This window comes from Tribolium madens, unplaced genomic scaffold, assembly GCF_015345945.1.
Source record: "Tribolium madens isolate multiple individuals breed KSU strain unplaced genomic scaffold, Tmad_KSU_1.1 Scaffold_3;HRSCAF=73;Tcas5.2_LG2, whole genome shotgun sequence".
NCBI lineage: Eukaryota > Metazoa > Arthropoda > Insecta > Coleoptera > Tenebrionidae > Tribolium > Tribolium madens.
This window is the reverse complement of record NW_025401006.1, coordinates 9742323-9764547: the sequence shown is the minus strand read 5'-3', so window position 1 is coordinate 9764547 and position 22225 is coordinate 9742323. Positions and strand designations below refer to the sequence as shown.

General features: G+C 34.1%; 6 protein-coding genes across 11 annotated transcripts; 2 read left to right on the top strand and 4 right to left on the bottom strand.

The window, feature by feature from the left end:
* Window positions 1-10: 10 nt before the first annotated feature.
* Window positions 11-3205, bottom strand: LOC123008216 (phosphatidylserine decarboxylase proenzyme, mitochondrial). 4 transcript variants are annotated; one of them, XM_044403912.1, is made up of 7 exons: window positions 2941-3205; window positions 1776-1894; window positions 1299-1481; window positions 1004-1242; window positions 669-823; window positions 449-618; window positions 11-397 (listed from the first exon to the last, which is right to left on the bottom strand). In XM_044403912.1, the coding sequence occupies exons 1-7, from the start codon at window positions 2970-2972 to the stop codon at window positions 90-92; spliced, it is 1206 nt and encodes a 401-aa protein (XP_044259847.1). In that variant the 5' UTR covers window positions 2973-3205; the 3' UTR covers window positions 11-89. The 4 variants fall into 4 exon arrangements, with proteins under 4 accessions (XP_044259847.1, XP_044259851.1, XP_044259848.1 ...); XM_044403916.1 differs by lacking the exons at window positions 1776-1894; window positions 2941-3205 and adding an exon at window positions 1517-1706 and having other exon boundaries at window positions 1004-1145; window positions 1204-1242; window positions 1299-1439; XM_044403913.1 differs by lacking the exons at window positions 1776-1894; window positions 2941-3205 and adding an exon at window positions 1580-1741.
* A 127-nt stretch (window positions 3206-3332) lies between these two features.
* LOC123008217 (ras-related protein Rab-11A-like) lies at window positions 3333-8174 on the bottom strand. The gene is made up of 4 exons (XM_044403917.1): window positions 7908-8174; window positions 7482-7603; window positions 4164-4685; window positions 3333-4110 (listed from the first exon to the last, which is right to left on the bottom strand). Exons 1-3 carry the CDS (start codon window positions 7945-7947, stop codon window positions 4200-4202), a joined length of 648 nt encoding a protein of 215 aa, XP_044259852.1. The 5' UTR covers window positions 7948-8174; the 3' UTR covers window positions 3333-4110; window positions 4164-4199.
* Window positions 8175-8312: 138 nt separating this feature from the next.
* LOC123008215 (serine/threonine-protein kinase Warts) lies at window positions 8313-17875 on the bottom strand. The gene is made up of 6 exons (XM_044403911.1): window positions 17589-17875; window positions 13991-15793; window positions 10738-11434; window positions 10509-10687; window positions 10185-10456; window positions 8313-10126 (listed from the first exon to the last, which is right to left on the bottom strand). Exons 2-6 carry the CDS (start codon window positions 15642-15644, stop codon window positions 9698-9700), a joined length of 3231 nt encoding a protein of 1076 aa, XP_044259846.1. The 5' UTR covers window positions 15645-15793; window positions 17589-17875; the 3' UTR covers window positions 8313-9697.
* Window positions 17876-18383: 508 nt separating this feature from the next.
* On the top strand, window positions 18384-19453 carry LOC123007943 (protein NDUFAF4 homolog). 2 transcript variants are annotated; one of them, XM_044403477.1, is made up of 5 exons: window positions 18384-18510; window positions 18560-18752; window positions 18803-18891; window positions 18939-19161; window positions 19212-19453. In XM_044403477.1, exons 2-5 carry the CDS (start codon window positions 18608-18610, stop codon window positions 19367-19369), a joined length of 615 nt encoding a protein of 204 aa, XP_044259412.1. In that variant the 5' UTR covers window positions 18384-18510; window positions 18560-18607; the 3' UTR covers window positions 19370-19453. The 2 variants fall into 2 exon arrangements, with proteins under 2 accessions (XP_044259412.1, XP_044259413.1); XM_044403478.1 differs by having other exon boundaries at window positions 18399-18515.
* LOC123007942 (polycomb protein EED) lies at window positions 19381-21768 on the bottom strand. The gene is made up of 8 exons (XM_044403476.1): window positions 21067-21768; window positions 20948-21013; window positions 20767-20900; window positions 20545-20716; window positions 20182-20481; window positions 19942-20132; window positions 19693-19894; window positions 19381-19641 (listed from the first exon to the last, which is right to left on the bottom strand). The coding sequence occupies exons 1-8, from the start codon at window positions 21103-21105 to the stop codon at window positions 19441-19443; spliced, it is 1305 nt and encodes a 434-aa protein (XP_044259411.1). The 5' UTR covers window positions 21106-21768; the 3' UTR covers window positions 19381-19440.
* On the top strand, window positions 21204-22202 carry LOC123007944 (mitochondrial pyruvate carrier 1). Of its 2 annotated transcripts, none has more exons than XM_044403479.1 (4): window positions 21204-21394; window positions 21448-21540; window positions 21591-21691; window positions 21745-22202. In XM_044403479.1, the coding sequence occupies exons 2-4, from the start codon at window positions 21473-21475 to the stop codon at window positions 21915-21917; spliced, it is 342 nt and encodes a 113-aa protein (XP_044259414.1). In that variant the 5' UTR covers window positions 21204-21394; window positions 21448-21472; the 3' UTR covers window positions 21918-22202. The 2 variants fall into 2 exon arrangements, with proteins under 2 accessions (XP_044259414.1, XP_044259416.1); XM_044403481.1 differs by having other exon boundaries at window positions 21382-21400.
* The last annotated feature ends 23 nt before the right edge of the window (window positions 22203-22225 follow it).

Here is a 22225-nt window from a genome sequence, read left to right as displayed (position 1 = left end):
AAACACAAGATAAAAATTAAAGACATATTTATTTGTAAAGCGTAGTTAAGTATCACAATTAAAATATTACTTAATACTTATTCTAAGATTTAAATCGCTTTATTAATGAATTGAGGGGTCGGTTGTAATCTATCAACAAATTTATGTTGCCCAACTCGACCTAAGCCTTGACCCATTTGTACTCTATCACCCGGTAAAATCGTGAATTGAAAATTGACGGGTGCTTCAAATACTAAGACAATAGTAGAACCCATTCGAAATTCCCCAAACGGATCCCCTTTTTTAAAATACGTGTCATTTCCCAAACACAGATCTTTGCAACGATCTGACTTTTTGGGGTGATTTGTGTGTAAAGTTTTGTCGCAGTAGACTTTCACTGTCCCTACATTTGTGGCACCTAGAATACATTTTTCAATAATAAATAGTAACAAAATGTTAGATTTTTTACCAACTGCGGCATATGAGAAAAATCCGTGATCCCATGAACCCAAATACACAGCGCGTTCATTGAGACAGAACAACCCAGGAACCCATTTAGCGATTCTGGGACTCACTGATAAGAGTTCTCCGTGGAAATGGCGCCGGTGGGTTGGTTTCCAATTTGCAGGCGAATGGAACCTGAAAAAAAAATAAGCAAAAAATGTTTTTTTTTTATAGTTTTTTATTACCGGTGGTAGTCCCCAGGGGCTAAATAAATAACACACTGATACAAAGTGTGGGCGTTGTGGAGCAGTGACGTTCTGTAATCTTTGACGTTGTTATTGTTATTATTCCAAGTGTTTTCACCCAAGAAATTTTCAAGCGAATAAGTTACACCTTTCACCTAAAAAAATACCATGACTCATGTATGTAATAAAAACAGTGTCTCAAAGGAAACCAAACAGTCTACAATGTTGTAAACAATAGCAAATTACACGAATTGATAAAACGAGTCAATGAATAACAAGTTGATAACCGAAAAGAACTCTTTCAAACTTCTAGAATTATTGATAAAAATACGAACTTGTTCAATTTCGCCAGTGTGAACCGTGCCAAAATGTAACACAGTGCCGTCACAAGGTGAAACTAAATCACTCTCGTGGTCGATTGTCCGAATTCCGTTTTTCAAAGGCCTCGCAAAGAAGTCCGCTAGACTTGGATAAGACCTTAAATCCTCATGTAAAGCTTCCGACAATTTAACACCGAAAGTGTTAGCATACAAACCATAGACTACAGGTCGTAAAAACTCCGGTATTTTTTTGTCTACATAATAAAAATCAAATTAATTAGGTTCAATTAAGTAGAAAAATATTTTATACCTGCAAACCAGCCCCACCACCGAGAAACCGTTCTCAAAGGCAACATACAGTAACAGTCGATTTCCCATTTTTTGGCCAAGCGTTCTGAGGATTTTTTTCGGTAAGAACGCCATTGCATCACAGCAATGAGACAGATTCCTACTGGAACGAATCTAGTCAAAATTCCTTTCCATTCAAATCGATCTAGATTTAAAAAAAAAGAGAAAAATTAATTTTACCAGTAGTTAAAAATTGATGTCATGATTGATGAAGTTCCAATATGACGTGTGTTTTTTCCAGACCTTTAGAAAATATTTGTTCATTTAAAGAGTATACTGTCCAAATCGTTAATTCAGAAATAATTAATAACGGAGACATGTTGTGAGTACTAATCGAATTAAGCAAATGGGTTACTTTTGAGTGTCTTTATCGTACTTATAGTGATGCTGGGGGTTATCTGCCTTGGCCTTCCGTATTGTTGGTTTTTCTGATACTTACCAGAAGTTCGTTCCTTGCTTGACAAGTTTCTTGTAGATATAAAATTGGAGGATATTCTTAAACCCTTATTTGTAAAATTTGAACCCCAATTTTTGTAGATGATGGTCCGCTGACATATTCTGTAATTATTTAAAAAACAAACAAAAAATCAATTCAATTGATCATTATTTTTATAAGAGATAACCAAAAAAGTTAATTTATGATTTATAGACCAGATTATTCGAATAAGTAAAAAATGTGGTTATTGCAAAATACAAAAATATCGCAAGATTGGTCAAAGTTTGATTTGATTTGATGCAAATCTATCACGTGGCTTAGATACTGCCTTAATTTATTGATATTGTTGGGCACATAAAATTTTATTTATAGACCCAAAGTGTTAAATTGCGATAAAAACTGGCGGTATTGTAGCATTGTCTCAGTTAATTTTGCACAGTTAAAATAGTGGACCAATCTCTGAATTTTCCTGAATCTTTAAAAAACGATTCAAAACTTTTGAAAATACACTTGACCTTAATTTTTAATTTTAAAATTCAAAATATAATCAATTTATTACCAAAGACAGTAAATTTGCAATTTGAGATAGCGCAATAGTCTTTTTAGATTCGTAATATAAATAAAAATGATATATAATAAATTGCGTCAAAAGGCAATTAATTATAACCAGGAATCAACTGATTGTAATTTTTCGTTTAAATATCATTATCATGACAAGAATGTTTAGAAAATGGTTTAGTTACGTGCTGCCACTGAAAGATACGTGATTCAAATAGTTTTAGCAAAAATTATGATAAAGATTATATAAAGTTTTCATCTTTATTTATCTTATTTTTATACGCTTTGTGGTGAAGAACTGCGTCTTCATTTTTTGACAACAAATTAGTGATCAACCATTACTACACATTAAATTATTCAATACACCTACGTTAAAGTTATTTAATATTTATTCAATAATTTAACGTATTGATTGTGGAGAAACTTTTGATTTTTTTCCATATTTTGGTGAAACAAGTCTTGTTTATAAACAATAATAAATTCTAGAAAGAAATATTATCAATTCTAAGAATCGAATCAGTTCTTATTTACCAAAGACCGACCAAAGTAACAACAATAAAAAATGTTCCAGTTTAGAAAAAAAATAAGAACAATATTCAATTATACTTACTTGCGAGAATTATTTAAAATGTAAAAAGACATTATGGATAAATTTTCTCGTAAATTATAAGACACAAATTAAAACATTTCATACATTTTTATTGCATCAAAAGTGAGGTTATACGGTTGACTTCTTTGACAGGTATTTTAGTTTGCGCCCGAATACTATTCTAGTTATAAGTAACAGAAAAGTCGATTGTGCTTTAGGCCGAAATGAGTAATTTTTTTCAATGATTAAAATACTAAATACTCGTAATAAAAACCAAGTCAAAATAGTCCCACAAGTTGAAAATAAAAAATGTATTTTTGTTAGAAATTTTCATAAAACATTGTGTAGTTGGTTGCATATGTAAGTACATTTTTAAAGATTAAAACGCAATTTTCAGTCAATAAAACATCGCATTGAATTACAGAAATTTTATTTAAAAACTAAATGTATAATAAATTTCGAATAAGCTTATATTACATACAAAGACCGTTATTTTGTTACAGGTGTACAATCTCAATCTATTAACTTTAATATAGCTAAAGGTAGTAACAAAAACACATTTTGTAACTCGTATTTTAGTAACTTCAACTATCACTCCTTAATCTGAGCAAATTGGACAACAGTCTTTCACAATACTTGTGAAAAAAAATACATTGGAATGGTACTGTTGGTAATTTACTCCAGGTTCTGAAACGATAGTTTACGTCTAGCACAATCGTAAGTCTGAACTTACCAAACCAACAAAATCAGTAAATAACGGTTATTATATTGTAGTAAATTTTTCAATCATAAATAACAGAGCACATTTACAATATTTCATTTAAAAATAAAACCAAAGATTATTGTTTTTCAATATCTACCAAGAGACACAGATATTCTTAACTTAGGTCTGTACCTGAACTGGTAAAACTATCGTTAAATATGATCACATGCCTTAAAGCATATTATTGATAAATAAACATTTCATTACTTAAATACCTACAGATATATTTTATATAGAAAAAATTTACTGAAAATTATAGTAGTATACAAAAACTGTAACAGCTTCTAAGTGCGCAGCAAACAGATGTGGGGGCTCCACGCTAAGTCACAATATGTTAGCATTAGGACATTCAGATTTATGTAAATTATAACAAAAACACAAATAGCCATGGGTGGGTGGTACAGAGGCTCACTACATGATGCAGAATTCTACAACAAAAAAAAATTACAAACAAAACTCAATCAATTATTATCAGTCTCACCTGTGTTTGGGCTAGTGTATTGCTACAGTGTGTACACTACTGACAGCACTGTTTGCGCACACCATCAGTGTTCATCGTTGGTTTTACGTCTATTGGTTCCACGTTATGTGGTCGAATAACGTCGCCTTCGGGAGGATCTCTAATTTGTTTCTGTGAGACAATTCGGTAGATTTCTGTGAGTATATTCTGGAAAGCCAAATCGACGTTAGTCGAATCAAGAGCTGACGTTTCTATGAATGAAAGGCCGTTTCTTTCAGCGAAAGCTTTAGCTTCCTCGGTTAGGACGGCGCGTAGATGCCTTAAATCCGACTTATTACCAACCAACATAATGACGATGTTTTGATCTGCGTGATCTCTGAGTTCACGCAACCAACGTTCCACATTTTCGTAAGTCAGATGTTTAGCAATGTCGTAGACTAAGAGAGCACCAACAGCCCCTCTGTAATAAGCTGCTGTGATGGCGCGGTATCTTTCCTGGCCTGCCGTATCCCAGATTTGTGCCTTTATTGTTTTACCATCGACCTGCAAGCATCAGAGTTTGCTTTCAAGACTGTACACGTGTTAAAATTAGATTCATTTCGCTCGTTTCCGAGACTCGTAAAAAACGCTACCATCAACAATTACGAATATGGCAAATTATGCATAGTCGAGCGGTTTTTGTCAAGGTGGTATGAAAGGTAAAATATCGACGTTGCAATAATAATTCATATTAAAATACGACAAAATAAATTGTCCTCAAGGATTGTCTAGCCTAGATGATAATTTTAAAATATTATACAGTTATAAGTTGCAAAAAGACGGTAATTCAAACACTCGACATGAATAAAAATAAATGGCAATGTTAATTTTTGATCATTGTTAAAAATAACACCATTTCCAATAATTTAAAATTCTACAGTAAATAGACAACAATTTTGCTACAGGTATATTTTCTATGTTTCTGGTATCTTATCTTGCTTGGCATTTTTCTCTGGTACGCAAGTTCTGACACCCTGTATAATAATTCCTAATAAATATAGACTTTCTTGGGTAAAATAAATAAATTAGTTTCGTTGTATTTTTATTTTAACGAACGAAAAATGCAACTCCACTAATATAGTATGTACAGTTGGAGGTAAAATACTTTGGTCGTCACTTTTCTGACACTTTAGTGTAATTCAAGCTTTAACGTTAAAATGAATGACAATTTCAAATTAATGACAGCTATTATATTTTCCTATCAAAAATATGAACATACAACTTGTCAACTATGATTGACAGTATCTAACTATGACTGTATCTAAAAATAAGGTTAACAGCCCTAAAGCATGCTTTACAATTTAATGTCTCTCAAGTGACATTGATGACCAAAGTATTTTGTCTCCAACTGTACATTATGTCCCCGGATTGGGTTTACAAGAGGAAAATTTTTTTTATCTTTGATTTTACGTCAAAACTGCAAAGGAAAAAAAGTTTTTGCTTTACTTGAAACCAGCCAATCTGTAATTAAAACTTCATTATTCTCTTGATTTTGGACTTTGGACTTAATAAATAATTTTTCTCTGCTTTTTAAGTCTTATCACATTAACGGTTTTAATTATTTGACAACTATATGTCACTTTGACAAATAATTTATTAAATTAATAATAATAGTTCTTGTTAAAAATGACTTTGGTTTTTATCTTAAGCTGTTTCTTTGAGTTGCTGTTTATTAAAATTATGTTTTTCACAAACATTTTTGTTATTTAACTTGCGTAAACTCATTTATTTGTCAAAGTTACATCATTGTCAAAATAATAAAAAGTCCAAAATCAAGAGAAAAATGAACTTTTCTTTCTACTGAGTTAGAATAATGAAGTTTTAATTACAGATTTTCTGGTTTCAAGTAAAGGAAAATTTTTTTTCCTTTGCAGTTTTGGCGTAAAATCAAAGATAATTTTTTTCCTCTTGTAAACTCAATCCGGGGACATACTGTATAACAGAACAAAAACCATCAAAATCGATTAAATGTTTTTATAATAAAGAAAACTCTGAAAAGCAACAAAGTGAAGTTTATTTTTTATTTAGTCATGTTATAGCTCAACGTCGAAAGAACTCTTAAAAATCTATTCCCCTGAGGATTCAACCACATTTCGTTTACAAAAGTTTCAAAACTGTTTTTATCTTGAGGTTTGATGGCGGTCAATATCTTTAAGGTTGAACCGCAAATTTATTTCTCAGGACGGTTATTTTATTCCCTAATAAATAAAAGTTCGAAAACATGTTTAGAACTGTCTAAAGTTTAACCTCCTCCTGAAAACAAATTTCATCTTCTACTGTCTATTTACCAATCCTATAATTTTAAATAATATTTGAACGTCACTACAAGGAAACGTGTCTTCAAGAACTCTAATTGCTAGTCAATAAAAAAAATTAAATGACGAATAAAACATTTTTTTTTACGTAAAACGAAGAAATTACTAGTCTTCGATGTTCCAGAACTCAACATCAGTGTAAAATATTAATCAATAATGCTTAAAAATATTCATGAAAAGTTGTATGGAATCATTTAATTACGTTTGGAGCACAAACGATATGAGTATTTTATGATCGTAACGAAAAAAAATCACTGATTGCTTTACATTTTCTCTACATTAACCTAATCAGGTGTGACGTCATGTACAGAAACACGAATTACCATTAATCATTAAATTATTTATAACCAAACTGGAGCAAATTTCCACAACAGCACTTTAGATAATACATTTCCTCAAACAGAAAATTTTGTCACCCAATTGGCACAGTTTAAAAATGTGTATGAATCACAGACACGCATTGATTTTTCTTTGTCATAGTCATTAGTGGCAACATTTTCATTGTTGTTATGTGTTGTAATGAGTGTGGCATAAAAAAATGCATTACATTGTAATCTTCTGCAGTTCTCACAGAAGTTCACTATTAAAAAGAGCTGTTCTGAATATTATGGTTAATTTTGCGTTTCCACCAACACTTACTTAACCCAGATTCCCGATTTAAAAAAATATATAATGCAAATTAGGTGAATGATATGTGTGCCATGGGATGTTAACTTTCACAACCCAATGACACAACGGTGCATTAACGATAATCGGATATCTTCAGACAGCTGATTATGACGTCTTCCACAAGATTGATAGAGTGGAAAACAATGTTTCTTGAGCTGTTTATGCGTCCACTTACACCCACCAATATTTGTCGGAATCTGATAATATGACTAAGAGATTTGAGTAAGTGGGATTATGATATTTACGGGAAATTCGAATCGTGACTAAATAAGATGCAATAACAATAACCTTTTATGTTATTGGAGGTTCAACTCACCTGCATGCTACGAGTCGCGAATTCCACTCCTATTGTTGATTTTGATTCCAAATTAAATTCATTCCTAGTAAATCTAGACAACAGATTGCTTTTTCCTACCCCGGAGTCTCCAATAAGGACAACTGCAAAAAGAATCGGCACGTAAATAGCGGTTTATTTGCATTTTGAACCGTTTTGTCAGGTACGGTTTAAAAGCCAAATTCATTGATTATCCTAATTGAAGTTGTGCGTGACTAATACACAAAAGGCATGAAGGGGGCACCCTGATGCCTCTTCAATTGATTATTTTTCGTGTAAGGACTTCAAAGTTGACCTCTGACATTGCTGACTTGTCACACACAGGAACAAAATTTACGTCAAGTGTCAATTACCTCCAAGGTCCGCAACGTCAAATTTTGATAACAAGGGCCCGATTTAGACTCTTACCTTTGAACAAATAATCGTATTCATCGTCTTTCGTACTCATTTTGTCCCTTCAGCTGATCTACACCCTCTCCAAAATGCACCAAAATAAAAACACACAGACAATTATTAGTGCATATCACAAATATACCGCTATTTACACTCCACTGTTTATATCACAGACACATTTCAAACGCTAAGTTTTGGTTTCGGTCGGAGATGTTTTATATAATTTTGGTAAGATCTTTATGATTTTATAGCGAACAAAATGGCGACTCACTCTTCTTTTATTGTTCGCAGATTAGAACGCCCCTTTGAACTGTCAGATTTTCGATTGTCTACGCATGCGTGCGAAATGCCACATTATTATCAATCAGCGGCGTGTCATCACAGTGGCGTAGCCTCAAGGTTACAAATCACAAGACGGGATGTTTCCAAAAATATATAATTATTTACACACATTTACACTATGTAGGCACTCAAATCATAATTTCCTAAGTGCATCGCTTTTTACTATTTTTTCTTGCATAATTAAGGAACAACATTATGACCTATAAACAACATTTAAATCAATAATATATTTAAACGATAAAAAAATTCCAATAGACTAGAAAAATTATATGCTAAATTAATCCATACTTAAGCTAAGAGGGTGTTACAAATAAATTTTAGAATGAGGAGAAATGTAATAAATATTTTAACTAAGCATTAAGTTATGAGCGTATCGTTATAACTAATTGTAACACAGCATTTTTTTTTCTGAGAAAAAAATTAAACATTATGCTCTTACAAAACTATTTTGATTTACTGCAAGATTATTAAATAATTATTCTTTTTTTAGTTAAAAAAGGCAGTGCTTGTTAATTTTTCTTGCTCTCTTCAACTAATTCACAATTTTCCATCTAACAACTTAACAAAAATCCCGCAAGTGGTTAGTAGTACCTTTAGACCGATCATTACACATTCGATGATTTAATTATATTTACAAATCCCTAAAGTATTGTACACAATATACAATAATAATAATTTATTGTTGCATACAACTGACTATCCATAAAAATATTTCAAAACAGCTCAATCACTGTGGCAACAAATCAACGATTTCGATTTGTTTTTAATTAAATGCCTGTTGACGTCGAAACTGAGGCTTTAAGTACGGGTAAAGCTCGACATAAATGCAATTAAAACGAAACAACATTTCAACATGTCAGAAATAATTTTTATAGACATTCAGTAGATATCACATTTAAAGTATGAATAAAAATTAGCACCATTTTTCCAATTTTTTAAATAATTTACACGCTATACAAATTTTTAAATTCAAATAGCGAATTGTACTATAGAATCTTTCAGTTCTTACCAAAGTATGAAAATTTGAGCTTTCTTATAGGAGAAAACCACCAAAGTGGCTGACTTTTGGTAGGTTTTTCGTTCGTAACTACTAAAATGGGAAAAACAATTGTCAATTACTAACTGTCATTCGCTATTTTCCACATTTCGTTGAAATTGCAAGTGCCATCGATTGGTTACTGATTTTCTCCTATTAAAAGTAGAACAAGGCAGCTATTTTAAGGCTTTGGTTGCAAAATAAGCACCGCTTCCGTTACGTCACATTTGACTAAAAACCTAAAGTAACGAAAGCGGCACTAAACCATCATTAAATAAGGCCTACGAGTCCTTATTTGAACTAACCAGACACGAGAGCAAAACACAATTTCCTGCTGAAAATCTTGCATACAAATTCCAGTTGGCAAGAGCAAAAACCTGCGAAAATCCATGTTCCGAGGGTCCACCACGGAACATTTCCAAGAAGATTACACATACACAGAGCCTTGATTGTCATTATCGTCTAGGCTGATTTTATTAAAAGCTGGACCACCTCCGTCATCGAAAAAGCGCCTGAATGTAAATTCGAAAAAGCCATGGAAAGGCTTAGAACTGTCGGTCAGTTCGTCAGAAGTGCTCGAATCGATCGACGCCGAATTTCGTAATTTGTCGGGATCGATCGGGTCGAAATTCGACGTATCGGTAGGATATTCGATGCGAGGTATATGCGGAGCCGGCTGACGACGCAAACCTCGGTCAAAATCTATGTCTTTGAAGAATGGATGCGACTTCACTTCACTAGCATTTTTACCTAAGCGTTTGTCCGCACTACAACACAATTTTAATATCAAGTCAGTACTTTCCTTGGAAAGATTCGCTTGCTTTGGTATTTGCAACGTCGTCTCCCAATTTATCACCTAAAATAAATAAAACACGATCAAATTGAGTGAAATTTGAATTAAATATGTATTTTACCTTGTGTTGTGTTTCTGCAGGCGTATTCGCAAGAAACGGAGGTTGCCCCACCAACATTTCATACAGGATAACACCGACACTCCACCAATCACAGACGTGCGTATATCCTTTACGTTGCAACACTTCAGGTGCGATATAATTAGGAGTACCAACCAATGAATGTGCCAAACATCGATGTTCCCTTCGTCTTCTCCTTTCTAATGGTTTCATACATTTGCACTCTTCTCCCCAATCTTCAATCGGGTCCATAGAATCCTGTCTACTGTGGTCACCTTAAAAAACAACAACGAAATAAAAATAAATCTCTTATTACGTTAAAAGTACCGTTAGGTTGGTAATATTTCGAATTATGTGTCCACCTAAATCCTGTACACAAACCGAAATCGGTGAGTTTAATGTGACCTTCTTTATCAATCAAAATATTGTCCGGCTTGATATCGCGATGAATAAAACCCATTTTATGCACACTTTCGACTGCACAAGTCAGTTCCGCAATATAAAATCTAGAAATTGATTTGTAAAAGCTGACAAAATTACAGTCAAGAATACCAACCTTGCTAAATGCTCTTCGAAAACTCCCAACTTGATCAATAACGACATAAGATCCCCACCCGGGATATAGTCCATAACAAAATAAAGAATATCACTATCTTGAAACGAGTAATACAATTTAACAACCCATTCGTTATCAGCCTCAGCAAGAATATCTCTTTCCGCTTTCACATGTGCCACTTGATTTCTCTTTAGCACATCAGCTTTTCGCAAAGTTTTCATCGCATATAAATGTTTCGTATCAATTTTCCTCACCAGAGTCACCTCTCCGAAAGCTCCAACCCCAATCGGTTTGATCTTAACAAACATACTTTTGTCCATTTTCGCTCGTTTGAGTCTTATATAATTCGATTCTTTCTGCGAGAGCATTTTACGCATTTGCTTTTGCGCCTCGGAACTCAATCCAATTTTTGTCATTTCATTTTCTAGTTGAATTCTTCTAGACATTCGCTGTTTATATGATTTGATGACGTTCTCGATGTGCTGTTCCATGAAGAATTTGAATGCTTGAGGCGAGTAATTTTTCACTTTGCCGTCCCGCCTTTCGTCTTCTTTTTCTTTACTGATCTTTTTCCGTTCCGGTATCGGTGACTGATGTTTTATTTTTGTGTAAGGAGGCAATTGCGGCGGGATGTCGTTATTCTTGCTCTCGCCATTTCCGTTTATCGCGTTGTGGTTGTTTTTGACAGATGAAGATGCTGCAGGAAAAACACAAGCGCAAAATATTAAATCTTCGTTCTACTTTTGACTTTTTATAACAATAATTATAATCTTAAAAGTGTTACGTGAAAATCAAAACAGTTTTGTAAACTTGTAATAAAAAAATTACTCCTGCCAGACTCCTAATACGAAAAAAACAACAAACAATATAAAATCGAATAATTTTTAGTAACTTTTAATGAACAACACAGGGCGACAAAAAAAAAGTCATGTCGTGACAACTTGACAAATTTTATATCATATTGTTCGTCTCAGTGAGACGAATCAAATGCACTAAAAAAATTTCAAAAAGTCCACACACTTTGAACTAAATATTTTTTTTTATAATTGAAATACTTTACTTTAACTTTAAAAAAATCATTACTCAATACCTATTAGGCCGATTTCCTTCAAATAAAGACCATTTTAAAGGGATGGACTTGCCCTTTAGAATGATATGCAATTTGAAATTGAATATTGGCAAACTTTTCTTCGAACAGTGTTCGAAGAAGTTCGAAGTAAATCAAAGTAGTCTAAGAAAAACCCTACGAGTATTTTTTTTTCTTCGTCACCATCGTGTAGAGCATCTTTTTATTAGTTGAAATCCAAATTTTCATACGATTTTTTGAAGTTAAGGTTTGCTAATCAAGCATTGCTCCATATTGGAGAAGTGATTGTTAATCTTACTTAAAATTGCATTTTTATAAAAGTATTTGCTTTAAGACTCTTCTTTTGCTTAAAAATGGTCAATTGCACTTTCTTTGTTCTAATTAGAATAAACAAAAACTGTTTCTTTACTTAAAACAAACAAAGAGTACCTGCGTACTAATTAAAGCAAATAAAGAGTTTTTTGTTCTAAAAATGACGACTGATCACTGATCAGTCTAAACCCCACATTAAAGGTATTGGGAGTCCGAATAATCACATTTGTTTGAAAATTGGTACATAGCCATAATGCATTAAGTCCTCCTAAATGAAAATATTTTCAAGATGGCGGCACTTCCGGTTATACAAGGAAGTCGGTTTCAATTTTCTTATTTTAAATGGAAAGCTATATTTTTTCCTGCGTTTTTGGATTAATCGGGTTATTTTAAGGGAGTTTTCATCAGCTTTCCCAATACCCAAATTTAGCCGTTTTTGAAATATTTGAAGTTTTTCAAAAATTTCTGGATCTGCACCTTCCACTTTAAAAATCGGTAACTCTGCTATTTTTTTAAATTTTAAATTGGTTTTTTTGGCTTTTGAAAGAGAAAGTTTAGATCTTTCTTCCGGTGTTTTCAAATTTTGAAAAAAAATTAACAAACCCTAAAATTTTAAGGTTACTTTTATAATAATTCTAATACCCATAACTCAACTTTTCCAAATGAAATACCCCAATTTTTATTTTACTAAATGGAAGAGAATTTAATTCTGCATCGATCTGTATTAACATTTCCTATACCAAAATTTAATAATTTTTAAGTTATGGTGACTTTTTGTTAAKACTGTCGAAAATCTATTACTAGCCACATCCGTTTTCGTATAGTTTGCTATGGAAATAAAAAATGTCAAAATTGTTTCTCAATAAACGTCGACAGTGACTTATTATTTGACAAATAGTGCCAACATATGGAGACTCAAAGCTACTCAAACTTAGATTTAATTAATTTATTTTGTATTTATGGAGAGTGTAACAAAATTATAATGTCGTTCATTAAACAAAAATAAATTTTTCTCACTTGTTAGTTAGCTTTAAATAATGATCGCATGGTAGAACCTATCATAAATTAAGTTTTCACAACTTTGATTCTCCATATTTTGGCACTATTTGTCAAATAGTAATTCACTGTTGATGTATTTTTAGAGAAAATTTTGACATTTTTAATTTCCATAGCAAACTATGTGAAAACGGGTGTGGCTAGTAATAAATTTTCTGTACTCTTAACAAAAAGTCCATAACATGAAAATTATTAAATTTAGGTATAGGGAATGTTAATACAGATCAATGCACAATTAAATTCTCTTCTATTTAGTAAAATAAAAATTGGGGTATGCTATTTTTTTTTTTAGAAATTTGAAAACACCAGAAAAAGGATCTAAGCTGTCTCTTTCAAACGCAAAAAAAAAGAATTTAAAATCTTAAAAAATGGCAGAGTTACCGATTTTTAAAATGGAAGGTGCATATCCAAAAATTTTTGAAAAACTCCAAATATTTCAAATACGGCTAAATTTAGGTATAGGGAAAGCTGATTAAAACTCCCTTAGAATAACCCAATTAATCCAAAAACGCAGTAAAAAATATACCTTTCCATTTAAAATAAGAAAGTTGAAACCGACTTCCGGTATAAGCGAAAGTGCCGCCCCATCTTAAAAATATTTTAGGGGGACTTAAGGGTTTATGGCTATGTACCAATTTTCAAATAAATACGATTATTCAAACTCCCAATACTTCTAATGTGGGGTGTTAGACGGAACAGCTTGTATAAAATCAAATAATTTTTAATAACTTTTAATGAACAAGGCTTTTAAATGACCTATCCGTGGTAAAAAAATCGATATTATTGCAATTAACCAACCTGTTGGTGGCAGTGGTGGGGCTCCATTATCCGGATACGAAGGCCTACTATCCCCTGACGACGTCGACTGCGGACTATCGGACCTCGACGCCGTGCATTCCGAAGACACGACAGGCGAGTATTTCCTCTGCAGAGGTGGATGAATATTCGGCGACGCTCTCGGCGACATCGCACATTCAACTGTATTGACTTGAGCATGATTTTCGTCCGAGTAAGGTGGCGGTGGATGCGGTGACAGCCCCATCCCCCGTTGAGCTTTAGCTTTCGCTTGCATAGTACTGGCATAACTCGGCGGTTCGGTTGTCGGTACGACCACAGAGGTAGTGGTAGGCAACGGAGCCGCCGGTTTAGGACTCGTCGTGTAGCCTTTCTGTTGGATAGAAGCGGTATATGATGGAGGAGGTGCACATGTGACTAAAGGAGTAGTACTCGTAGGAGACGTCGGGATTTGAGGAACAGTCGGTGCGACGGCAGTTTGAAGTACGGGTTTTTGGACTTGAGTACTTTTGACAGATTGCATGATGATGGGAGGTTGCGTTTTTGTTTGGCGGGCACCCCATGCGAGGAGAGGAGTAGGGCGTGCCATAGCTGTAGGCGTGGTCGTCGAGACAGGGATAGGACTAGGAGAACCGGCAGAGGTGGAGCCAGAATAAATACCAGACGAAGGGCTTTTACGAAAGTCTTGAGTGGGACTGTGCCGATTTTGCATCGAGGCGGAGTAGGAAGGAGGAGGAGGAGCCGAGTTGGAAGGACTAGGCGGGATTAGAGGATAAGGAGGTGGAGGTTCGGCAGTTGAAGCGCTGCTACTTTGATACAAACTCAGAGCTTGGATTTGTTGAGATAGTTGTTGTTGGACTTGAGGACCGTTCTGGACGACCATAGGTTGCCGACCGGAAGAGGAGGATACACTACTAACAGGACTAGTTCCTCTTTGTTGTAACGCCGGCGAGTTGTATGAAGGTACGGCAGGTGGCGCTCTTGCTGGTACGATAGGAGCAGGCGACATTCGTTTTAATAATTGTTGAACGTTGTTTAATGCAGGATACGACGATGGGACATGAGGTGGTGGAGGAGGTGGCGGCGTGTTTCGAGGAGGTGGTGGCGGTGGCGGTTCGCTGAAATTCGGAGAATAACGGCTGACTGTCGAATGTATTTCGGTCAATCTCGGACTATCAGATCGGGAACTTCCGGCTCCGCTATCTAAAGCCGGACTTCCTCGAGGCAGAACCAATTCTCTTTCTATGCTAGGTTTACGTATGAGTTTGGTGTAACCGCATTTGTTTCCGGGATCGATTTGCTGTTTCATGAGATAGTCGAGTGCGCCATCCAGACGCGAGTTGGAGAGTTGCAGCGCTCGCAACGAGGCTTCCTCCGAATAGCCCATGTTGACGAGCTGCGAGAGAGTGTGTCTGAGCTGGAGGACGTCCTTGTCGGTGCCGTTAGTGCCGGACGTCGAGCTCAGCGAGCTCACTCCGCTCGTGGCGGAGAAATTCGAAATTGTGCTGGCCGCACTGGAGCCCACGGCCTCGCTGCCGCTCTTTGCGAACGGTCGCAGCGAGTTCTGGATCTCCTCCATGGCCTTTTGGTGGTAGCCCGGCGAGCGGGCTGGCGCGCTGGGATTCATGTTCAGTTGGGGCCGAGGCTGTTGGCCCATGCTGGGCCCTGCCACACACTAGCGATTCACATGGCTCCCCGCACATGAGTATGCACTACAATTACGCCCATTCATACATTGCATACATTGGAAGACAAGAGAGGATCGACGAACTCCTGGGGATTCTTGCAGTTGATTCGACTTTACAACTGCAATCAAAAATAAAATATTTACAATTATTTTTACACAAATTAGAGATAATTCTACAGAAAACCCCATCCCAGAGCAAATCGCGATTGATTATATTTTCACTTTAATTCAAGGAGTGGTTTAGTGGCATTCTGCAAAATTCTCCAACTCCGAAAATAAGAGTATGAGTTGATTTCTATTTCTATTTCGAGTTCGATATGAAACGTCGCTCTGCAAATTGTAAACTATCAAATTTTATCTTGTTAAATTTGTGCATAATTTCGTCAATTTAAATTCTAAATACAATAGGTAATCGCACGATCAAGTTTTGCAAAACATAAATGAAGAGTGGAAGTTTTCATGAACGCATAAATCATGCTTCACTGCTTTGTTAATGTGGCGTGGATCCTCAAAGATGCACGTGAAAATGACGTTTTCATTCTTGAAAGAGAAGTGCAGACAAAGACATTATCGCTTTTTAACATAAAAGAAAAATAAATCATTGAAAAAATTCGTTTACGTTTTTATCAATCATTTGACGTACATATTATCAAATCGTCGAGTGAAAATTTACGTCCATAACGAGCTCTCATACTGTGACCTGTTTTGATAATTCCAAATTACTCAAGAGGAATAGATGCTTGAAATTCCAACAAATTTCAAAAGCGCTTTGATATTTGGAGTTTTATTTATTTAATGCAACTTATTGGAATATTTTATAAATAATAGATTTACAAGATATGTAAAAGCGTAAAGCAAAAAAAAAAACAGATAGGTTAATCAAACACTTTTTCTTGATCCTTGGACTTCTTAAATAATCCATTTTTGCCATGGAAAAATTTCGGTTTCAACGTCAAATCGGATGTGTGCGGTTTTATTATTGCAGCCGTAAAATTTCAAGTTCTGACAAAAGTTTAAAGGAATTTTTTTAATAAACGAGATTCTTCCATTGTAGTAAAATAAAACTTTTGATCTCAAATAAAATTATATTAACACTGAGACTGTTTATTCATATTTTTAGAAAACTATTTAAAAAATGCATAAACCACAACGAAATATGCAGTCGCCACTTGGTATTTAATAATAATAATGAATTCATTCAGCTCTCACAAATCGTGATTTTACACTCTGCTAGATTTTAACCATTGATGTCAATTTCTTGTTAATTCATTACGTAATGAGCAACAATAATGAGCGGTAAAAAAGGTCGCTTACCAATAAGCGTGAACAATTGCAATTTTTTATGTACCACGTGAAAAATAGGTACTTTCAAATAATTATTACTCCAAAAAATGTATATCGATAAAATGCTTTTTTATATTCTTTTTTACAATTTTTTACGTTTAATAAACAGTAAAATTGTGCTTAGTTGTTAAGTAAAGAAGTCTCCAAGGAATAATTGGAGTGGTTCTGTCTTTGTATGGCATGTTTTAATTGATTAATTTACATTCTTATGGTCCAGTTTGGTGATTTGCTTTCATAAAAAGCTGCGACTATGACTATTAGTTGTTGAGATTGGAAAGAAAAGCGAATTTTGTGCGTTTGTTGAGATAAACTCAGGGGGCGTTTGGTGTGGATTAAAGCGTAGGCCAAAGTAGGAATAAAAGATTAGGCATAGCATCTGTCATAGTGCATGGGATACAATGCTTCAGGCGCTAGTAGAGCTATGTGCCAAATTACAATCAAATGTCTCACTCGCACGGCATTCCAGTCATACATTCTTTGGCATTGTGCGTGACATCTAATCTGTTACTGTCTAACACCAATTCATCTCATCAAGGATAAATTTATTTAAACAACCTAGCCAACAATTACCTTTTATTCTTCTAAAACAAATGGAATCTGCTGCAAGAACTGACAGATTTTGAAGTGTCAATTGTCAATCTATCTCATTCTATGTGGAGGAATTTACGAACACTTAACACATTATTTTCATCATAGGGCTTCTACACTCCACTACGTCACACGCACCACACAATAAACTTTCGATTACATTCAACTATACGGTTATTTAAGGCTAAATCACTTTTTAAGGCACTTAAATCTGTAATGAAAACAAAGACAATTTACCAAGATTCAGATACCAGCCATCTTACACAGTGTCAAATTCCAGAATCTGCCAACCTTAGAAAACTATTTATTTAGAACTAAATGCCATTATTTTAGCATATAAATTATATCTTCATACAGGAAATTAATCGGAAATAATAAAACACCCCATTATTTTAAGTTAAATATTTGTTAATTCGTTGTTTCATCCATTTTCAGTTGAAAATAATGTAGCGCCTAGTTACTTCCGTTTTCTCAATTTGGTAGCTATGCACGCTGCTTGCGACAATGGAGATAGCGTTTCTTCCATAGGCGTATCAAACAGGTTCAAATTAGAAATTATTTATTTTATTTCTAGACTTTTATTAACACATAAGATAATCTAATGAAAAAGCGAAACGTTAATTTAAATTATACTAAAATTTTACAATTAAAACATTTGTCTAATTACGAATTACAATTGCGTGATATTTGATAGTTATTTGATCTACGCTCATGATTTAAAATATTTACAGATTTAAAAATCAAAAAAAAAGGTCATAATAGGCGTTCTATCTTTGTCTTTTTCTATCAATCTGTCCTTGTCTCAGCAATGTGATCGAATTTGAGAAATAGAAAATAAAAATTATGAAATATTATCAGGTCTTATGAAATAAATAAGTCTCCCATAATAATTAAAACTGGATACGTAAGGTACTTCTTCACATTTTGCCTACTGTTATACCAAGAAATTTTAGCAATCTTTGAGGTTAAACTTAACCTCAAATTCAATTTTAAAGCCGAAGATGGGAAAAGTCATGTCTATGATGGGTCGTCCTTTTCGGAATTTTAATATTGAAAGTAGGGCACATAAAATTATATCGAAAGATAAGCCAACTCCGGCACCTAAACACAAAAGTGATCAACTAGATTATGAGAGATTAATAAAAGGTGAGTTTCTCTTTATTCGAAGGGGCTTGAATAAAGAAATATTTTTAAAGAATACCCTCAAGAGTTTATGGAAGGTCAGAAAAAACATGAACAGTTGGATAACTACTTAAAAGATGTTTATGTGACCTCACATGACCCTGTAAGAAAACAAAAAGAATTTCTTCAGATATACAATTTTTTTTTTAGAACCCAACACAAGAACAGAAAATAAACCCTGACAGACCTCTTCCTCTTAATAGGCGACAAGTTGAAGATTTTGAATATGGAGTTAAAGAACCTAAAGATATTCCAGAAGGGAAAGCCACATTGAAACAAATACTTAAGTTTGTAACAGACCATCAAAACGATCATCGATTACATAGTGTAGAAGCGATTTCCAAGGAGTATAAAATACCTAAAGAAACCACAAGTATTTTCTACTTCGAGATTAAAGACACAGTAGTAAACAATTTTTTGTAGAAAACGTTTTAAAATATTTTAAAGTTTTTGAAGTATATCTTCCTGAACAAAGAAAAGTTAGAGCAAAATTTGCTGGTCCAAGTGTACCCAGAATTAGAGTCACACCAAGACCTAGAAAGCAACTGCCATCGGGAAAAGAAGACAAGGGGGACACCTGACAATCTAGTTAAAATTTAGTTCAATTTAGTTTATTTATAGTAAAAAAGTAAAAAAAAATTGTTGAAAATAGCTACGCTACTTTATCCCATCTCCAAATTGTTCCGTCATCACATACACATAATAAAATATTGGCGTCTCTGCTGAGACTAGTCTGACGAATTGCTGTCACACATCTCGGATGTTGCAATGTATAACATTTGGCTTGTGCTGGATCGTCGACATCTAAATCCCATACAAAAATTTTCCCAGTCTGATTACCAAGAGCCAAAATCTGCAAAATACATTGGCGTATACATACTTAAACACTAAAAAATGAAATTACTTTTTGCCAAAAATCCATAGCAAATCTCACAAACCAAATTTCACATTCTTTATATTCAAATCTGTGAATAACTGTGGATGTGGTTTCACCCTTTCTTAAATTATCATCTTCTAAACGTCCTGGTTTCCAACACACAATGCAGTTTTCACATGACTTACTCAAAACAAAATCACCAAACCACCTTACGCAGTCTACGTAATTTCTACAAATAATCATCAGAAAAAAAGACAATTATAATTCAGAAAAAACCTATGAATATCTCTGGTGGAAAAATCAGGGAAATGTTCCTTTAATGAATTGAATGGTCTTGTACTTTTAGTCGGATTCCATTGGTACGATTGTTTAATAGCCTCCTTCATACTCTCCTTGTTTAACTTCCATAACTTTAATGAGTGGTCCATGCCACAAGACATAATTCTATTACCCATTAGGTCAAAATCCTAAATTATCAAAGTTCAAAAAATATTTTTTGAAGCTGTAGACACTCACAGCACTTAAAACTTCATCTCTGTGTCCCTCAACACCACCAAAAATTGCAATACAAACATCAGTTTTAATATTCCATAATCTCAAAGCGTGATCTTTTGATACAGACAATAATAAATTGGGGTCTCTTGGATGAAACTTGAGTTCATTGATTGCATGTCCATGACCTATATAATGTCTCATACAGATCATTGTCGCGGGATTTAAAATCCTTACAATCCCTCTTGAACCAGCCACAGCCAAAAGGGGCTTTCCTGTTTCTTCATCATAAGTCCAGGCACAAGTGTAGTAGTTTTCATCTAACTGAATTATTAAGAAACTGCAATTGAAACCGAATGTAAATTTATTTTATACAAAAAAGGATACGTCAGGGTCTGCAAAACACTGCAAAAGCTTTATTCCATTTCCCTCAGGACATTCATAAATTGTGACCCTGTTACTACCAACAGCTGCAAAAATCAGCGGTTGTCCTTCCTTCAAATGGTGGTTAAACTGAGTACCAAACAAGGGTTGGCCGTGGTCTTCTTTAATATTACATCTGAGACAACACAAGTAAATCAAACTATTTAACCCCTGCCTCAAACTCACGTGAACTTGTAAATAGGTTTGAGTACTTTTTGTGGGTTAAATTTCTTTTTACCCCGACGGCCTTTACGCACCCTATTTGTAGGTGTATCGCTTCTGGAAGTCGTAGAAGTGCTCCCAACACTTGAAGTCTCATCCTACAAATCATTTACAGAAACTTGCTATCAAATATGCTTCAGATTACCCCTTCATCGCCAGAGTCTTCCGTTAAATTCGAGTTGGAGTCATTGACCGTCGGATTCGACTTTTCCTTCATGATAAAAATGTAAATTAAAATTCAAAATGAGACCTAACTAGTCTTACGTCACAACGGCTAGGGGAGGACGCCATTGTTGTTTCCATTGTTAAAAAACGCGCCAAATACTTTGCGCCTGGTTTGTACGCAACTAACACTACACTGACAGGTATGTAACGTTAAAAAATCAAAATTTCTATAAAATTTAAACGTTGAGGTTAGGCCTTTTTATATCTAATTATCTAATAATTTTTTTTAACATTAATGATAGTGTCTCTGAGATTTAGGGATAGATCCGAGATTGAAAAACCGGCAAGAAATTGTTGCAGAATGACTTGGCATAACCTTAACCTTGACATTTGTCACATTTATTTGACCACCAGTCTTCCTTGGAGTGTATGTGTAGGTCATTTAATTAACATAACAAATTTTAAATTCACTTATTGCAGTCCCATTCTTTACATAGACTCTAAAATGGCAACTCTAGGGAAGAAATTGGTGCAACAATTGAAAAGTAAAGAATTTAGAGAATATTTGATGAGGTTAGTATGTTTTAATTTTTGCTGTTTTACTAATTATCGGTGTGTTATAGCACGCATTTTTGGGGGCCTGTTGCCAATTGGGGTATACCTATTGCTGCCATTGCTGATATATCGAAAGATCCTAAATATATCAGTGGAAAAATGACAATTGGTACAATGTAACGTGTTTTTCGATTTGTGAAACTAATGTTTGGTTCTTTTTAGCTTTGTGTCTTTATTCTGCGATGTTTATGAGATTTGCTTGGAAAGTGCAGCCCCAAAATATGCTGCTTTTTGCCTGTCATATCACTAATGAGAGCGCACAATTAGTGCAATTAACCAGATTTTTTAATTACAACTACCTCACTAAAAAAGAGGACAAACAGGAGATTAAATAATATTAATCAATCAAAGTGATTTTAGGTAATTAATATAGCTGTAAAAATTAAAAGTGTTCATTCATTAAAAAAATGGAGATTGTTGGTATTAGGACATAAGATAAGGATTTTATTATTAATTACATAATCATTGTGGAATTTTGATAAAAAATTGCACTGCAATGCTCAATTTTATCTACCTTTGAAGACCAAATGAAATTTAGTGACTGATCTGAGAGTATATTTTGTTGGTATACATGTTATTTGTATATTTTTAGAAAATAAATATATTATTCCTGTTGAAAATTTCTTCACTTATTTATCACCTG

Excerpts from the sequence above, each read along its gene's own strand:
- LOC123008216 (XM_044403912.1), bottom strand. The coding sequence starts at position 2,972 with ATGTCTTTTTACATTTTAAATAATTCTCGCAA. Across the intron at positions 1,895-2,940 it reads ATTTTAAATAATTCTCGCAA|AATATGTCAGCGGACCATCA; the intron begins GTAAGTATAATT and ends AAATAATTACAG. Across the intron at positions 824-1,003 it reads ACACTGGCGAAATTGAACAA|GTGAAAGGTGTAACTTATTC; the intron begins GTTCGTATTTTT and ends GTATTTTTTTAG.
- LOC123008217 (XM_044403917.1), bottom strand. The coding sequence starts at position 7,947 with ATGAGTACGAAAGACGATGAATACGATTATTTGTTCAAAG. Across the intron at positions 7,604-7,907 it reads ATACGATTATTTGTTCAAAG|TTGTCCTTATTGGAGACTCC; the intron begins GTAAGAGTCTAA and ends TTCTTTTTGCAG. Across the intron at positions 4,686-7,481 it reads TCGCGACTCGTAGCATGCAG|GTCGATGGTAAAACAATAAA; the intron begins GTGAGTTGAACC and ends TGATGCTTGCAG.
- LOC123008215 (XM_044403911.1), bottom strand. The coding sequence starts at position 15,644 with ATGGGCCAACAGCCTCGGCCCCAACTGAACATGAATCCCAGCGCGCCA. Across the intron at positions 10,457-10,508 it reads GAAATATTACCAACCTAACG|GTGACCACAGTAGACAGGAT; the intron begins GTACTTTTAACG and ends TTGTTTTTTAAG. Across the intron at positions 10,127-10,184 it reads CTGCAGAAACACAACACAAG|GTGATAAATTGGGAGACGAC; the intron begins GTAAAATACATA and ends TATTTATTTTAG.
- LOC123007943 (XM_044403477.1), top strand. The coding sequence starts at position 18,608 with ATGGGAAAAGTCATGTCTATGATGGGTCGTCCTTTTCGGAATTTTAAT. Across the intron at positions 18,892-18,938 it reads ATGTGACCTCACATGACCCT|AACCCAACACAAGAACAGAA; the intron begins GTAAGAAAACAA and ends TTTTTTTTTTAG. Across the intron at positions 19,162-19,211 it reads AATACCTAAAGAAACCACAA|AAAACGTTTTAAAATATTTT; the intron begins GTATTTTCTACT and ends AATTTTTTGTAG.
- LOC123007942 (XM_044403476.1), bottom strand. The coding sequence starts at position 21,105 with ATGGAAACAACAATGGCGTCCTCCCCTAGCCGTTGTGAC. Across the intron at positions 20,901-20,947 it reads AAGACTCTGGCGATGAAGGG|GATGAGACTTCAAGTGTTGG; the intron begins GTAATCTGAAGC and ends AATGATTTGTAG. Across the intron at positions 20,133-20,181 it reads GAGATGAAGTTTTAAGTGCT|GATTTTGACCTAATGGGTAA; the intron begins GTGAGTGTCTAC and ends TTGATAATTTAG.
- LOC123007944 (XM_044403479.1), top strand. The coding sequence starts at position 21,473 with ATGGCAACTCTAGGGAAGAAATTGGTGCAACAATTGAAAAGTAAAGAA. Across the intron at positions 21,541-21,590 it reads TTTAGAGAATATTTGATGAG|CACGCATTTTTGGGGGCCTG; the intron begins GTTAGTATGTTT and ends GGTGTGTTATAG. Across the intron at positions 21,692-21,744 it reads CAGTGGAAAAATGACAATTG|CTTTGTGTCTTTATTCTGCG; the intron begins GTACAATGTAAC and ends GGTTCTTTTTAG.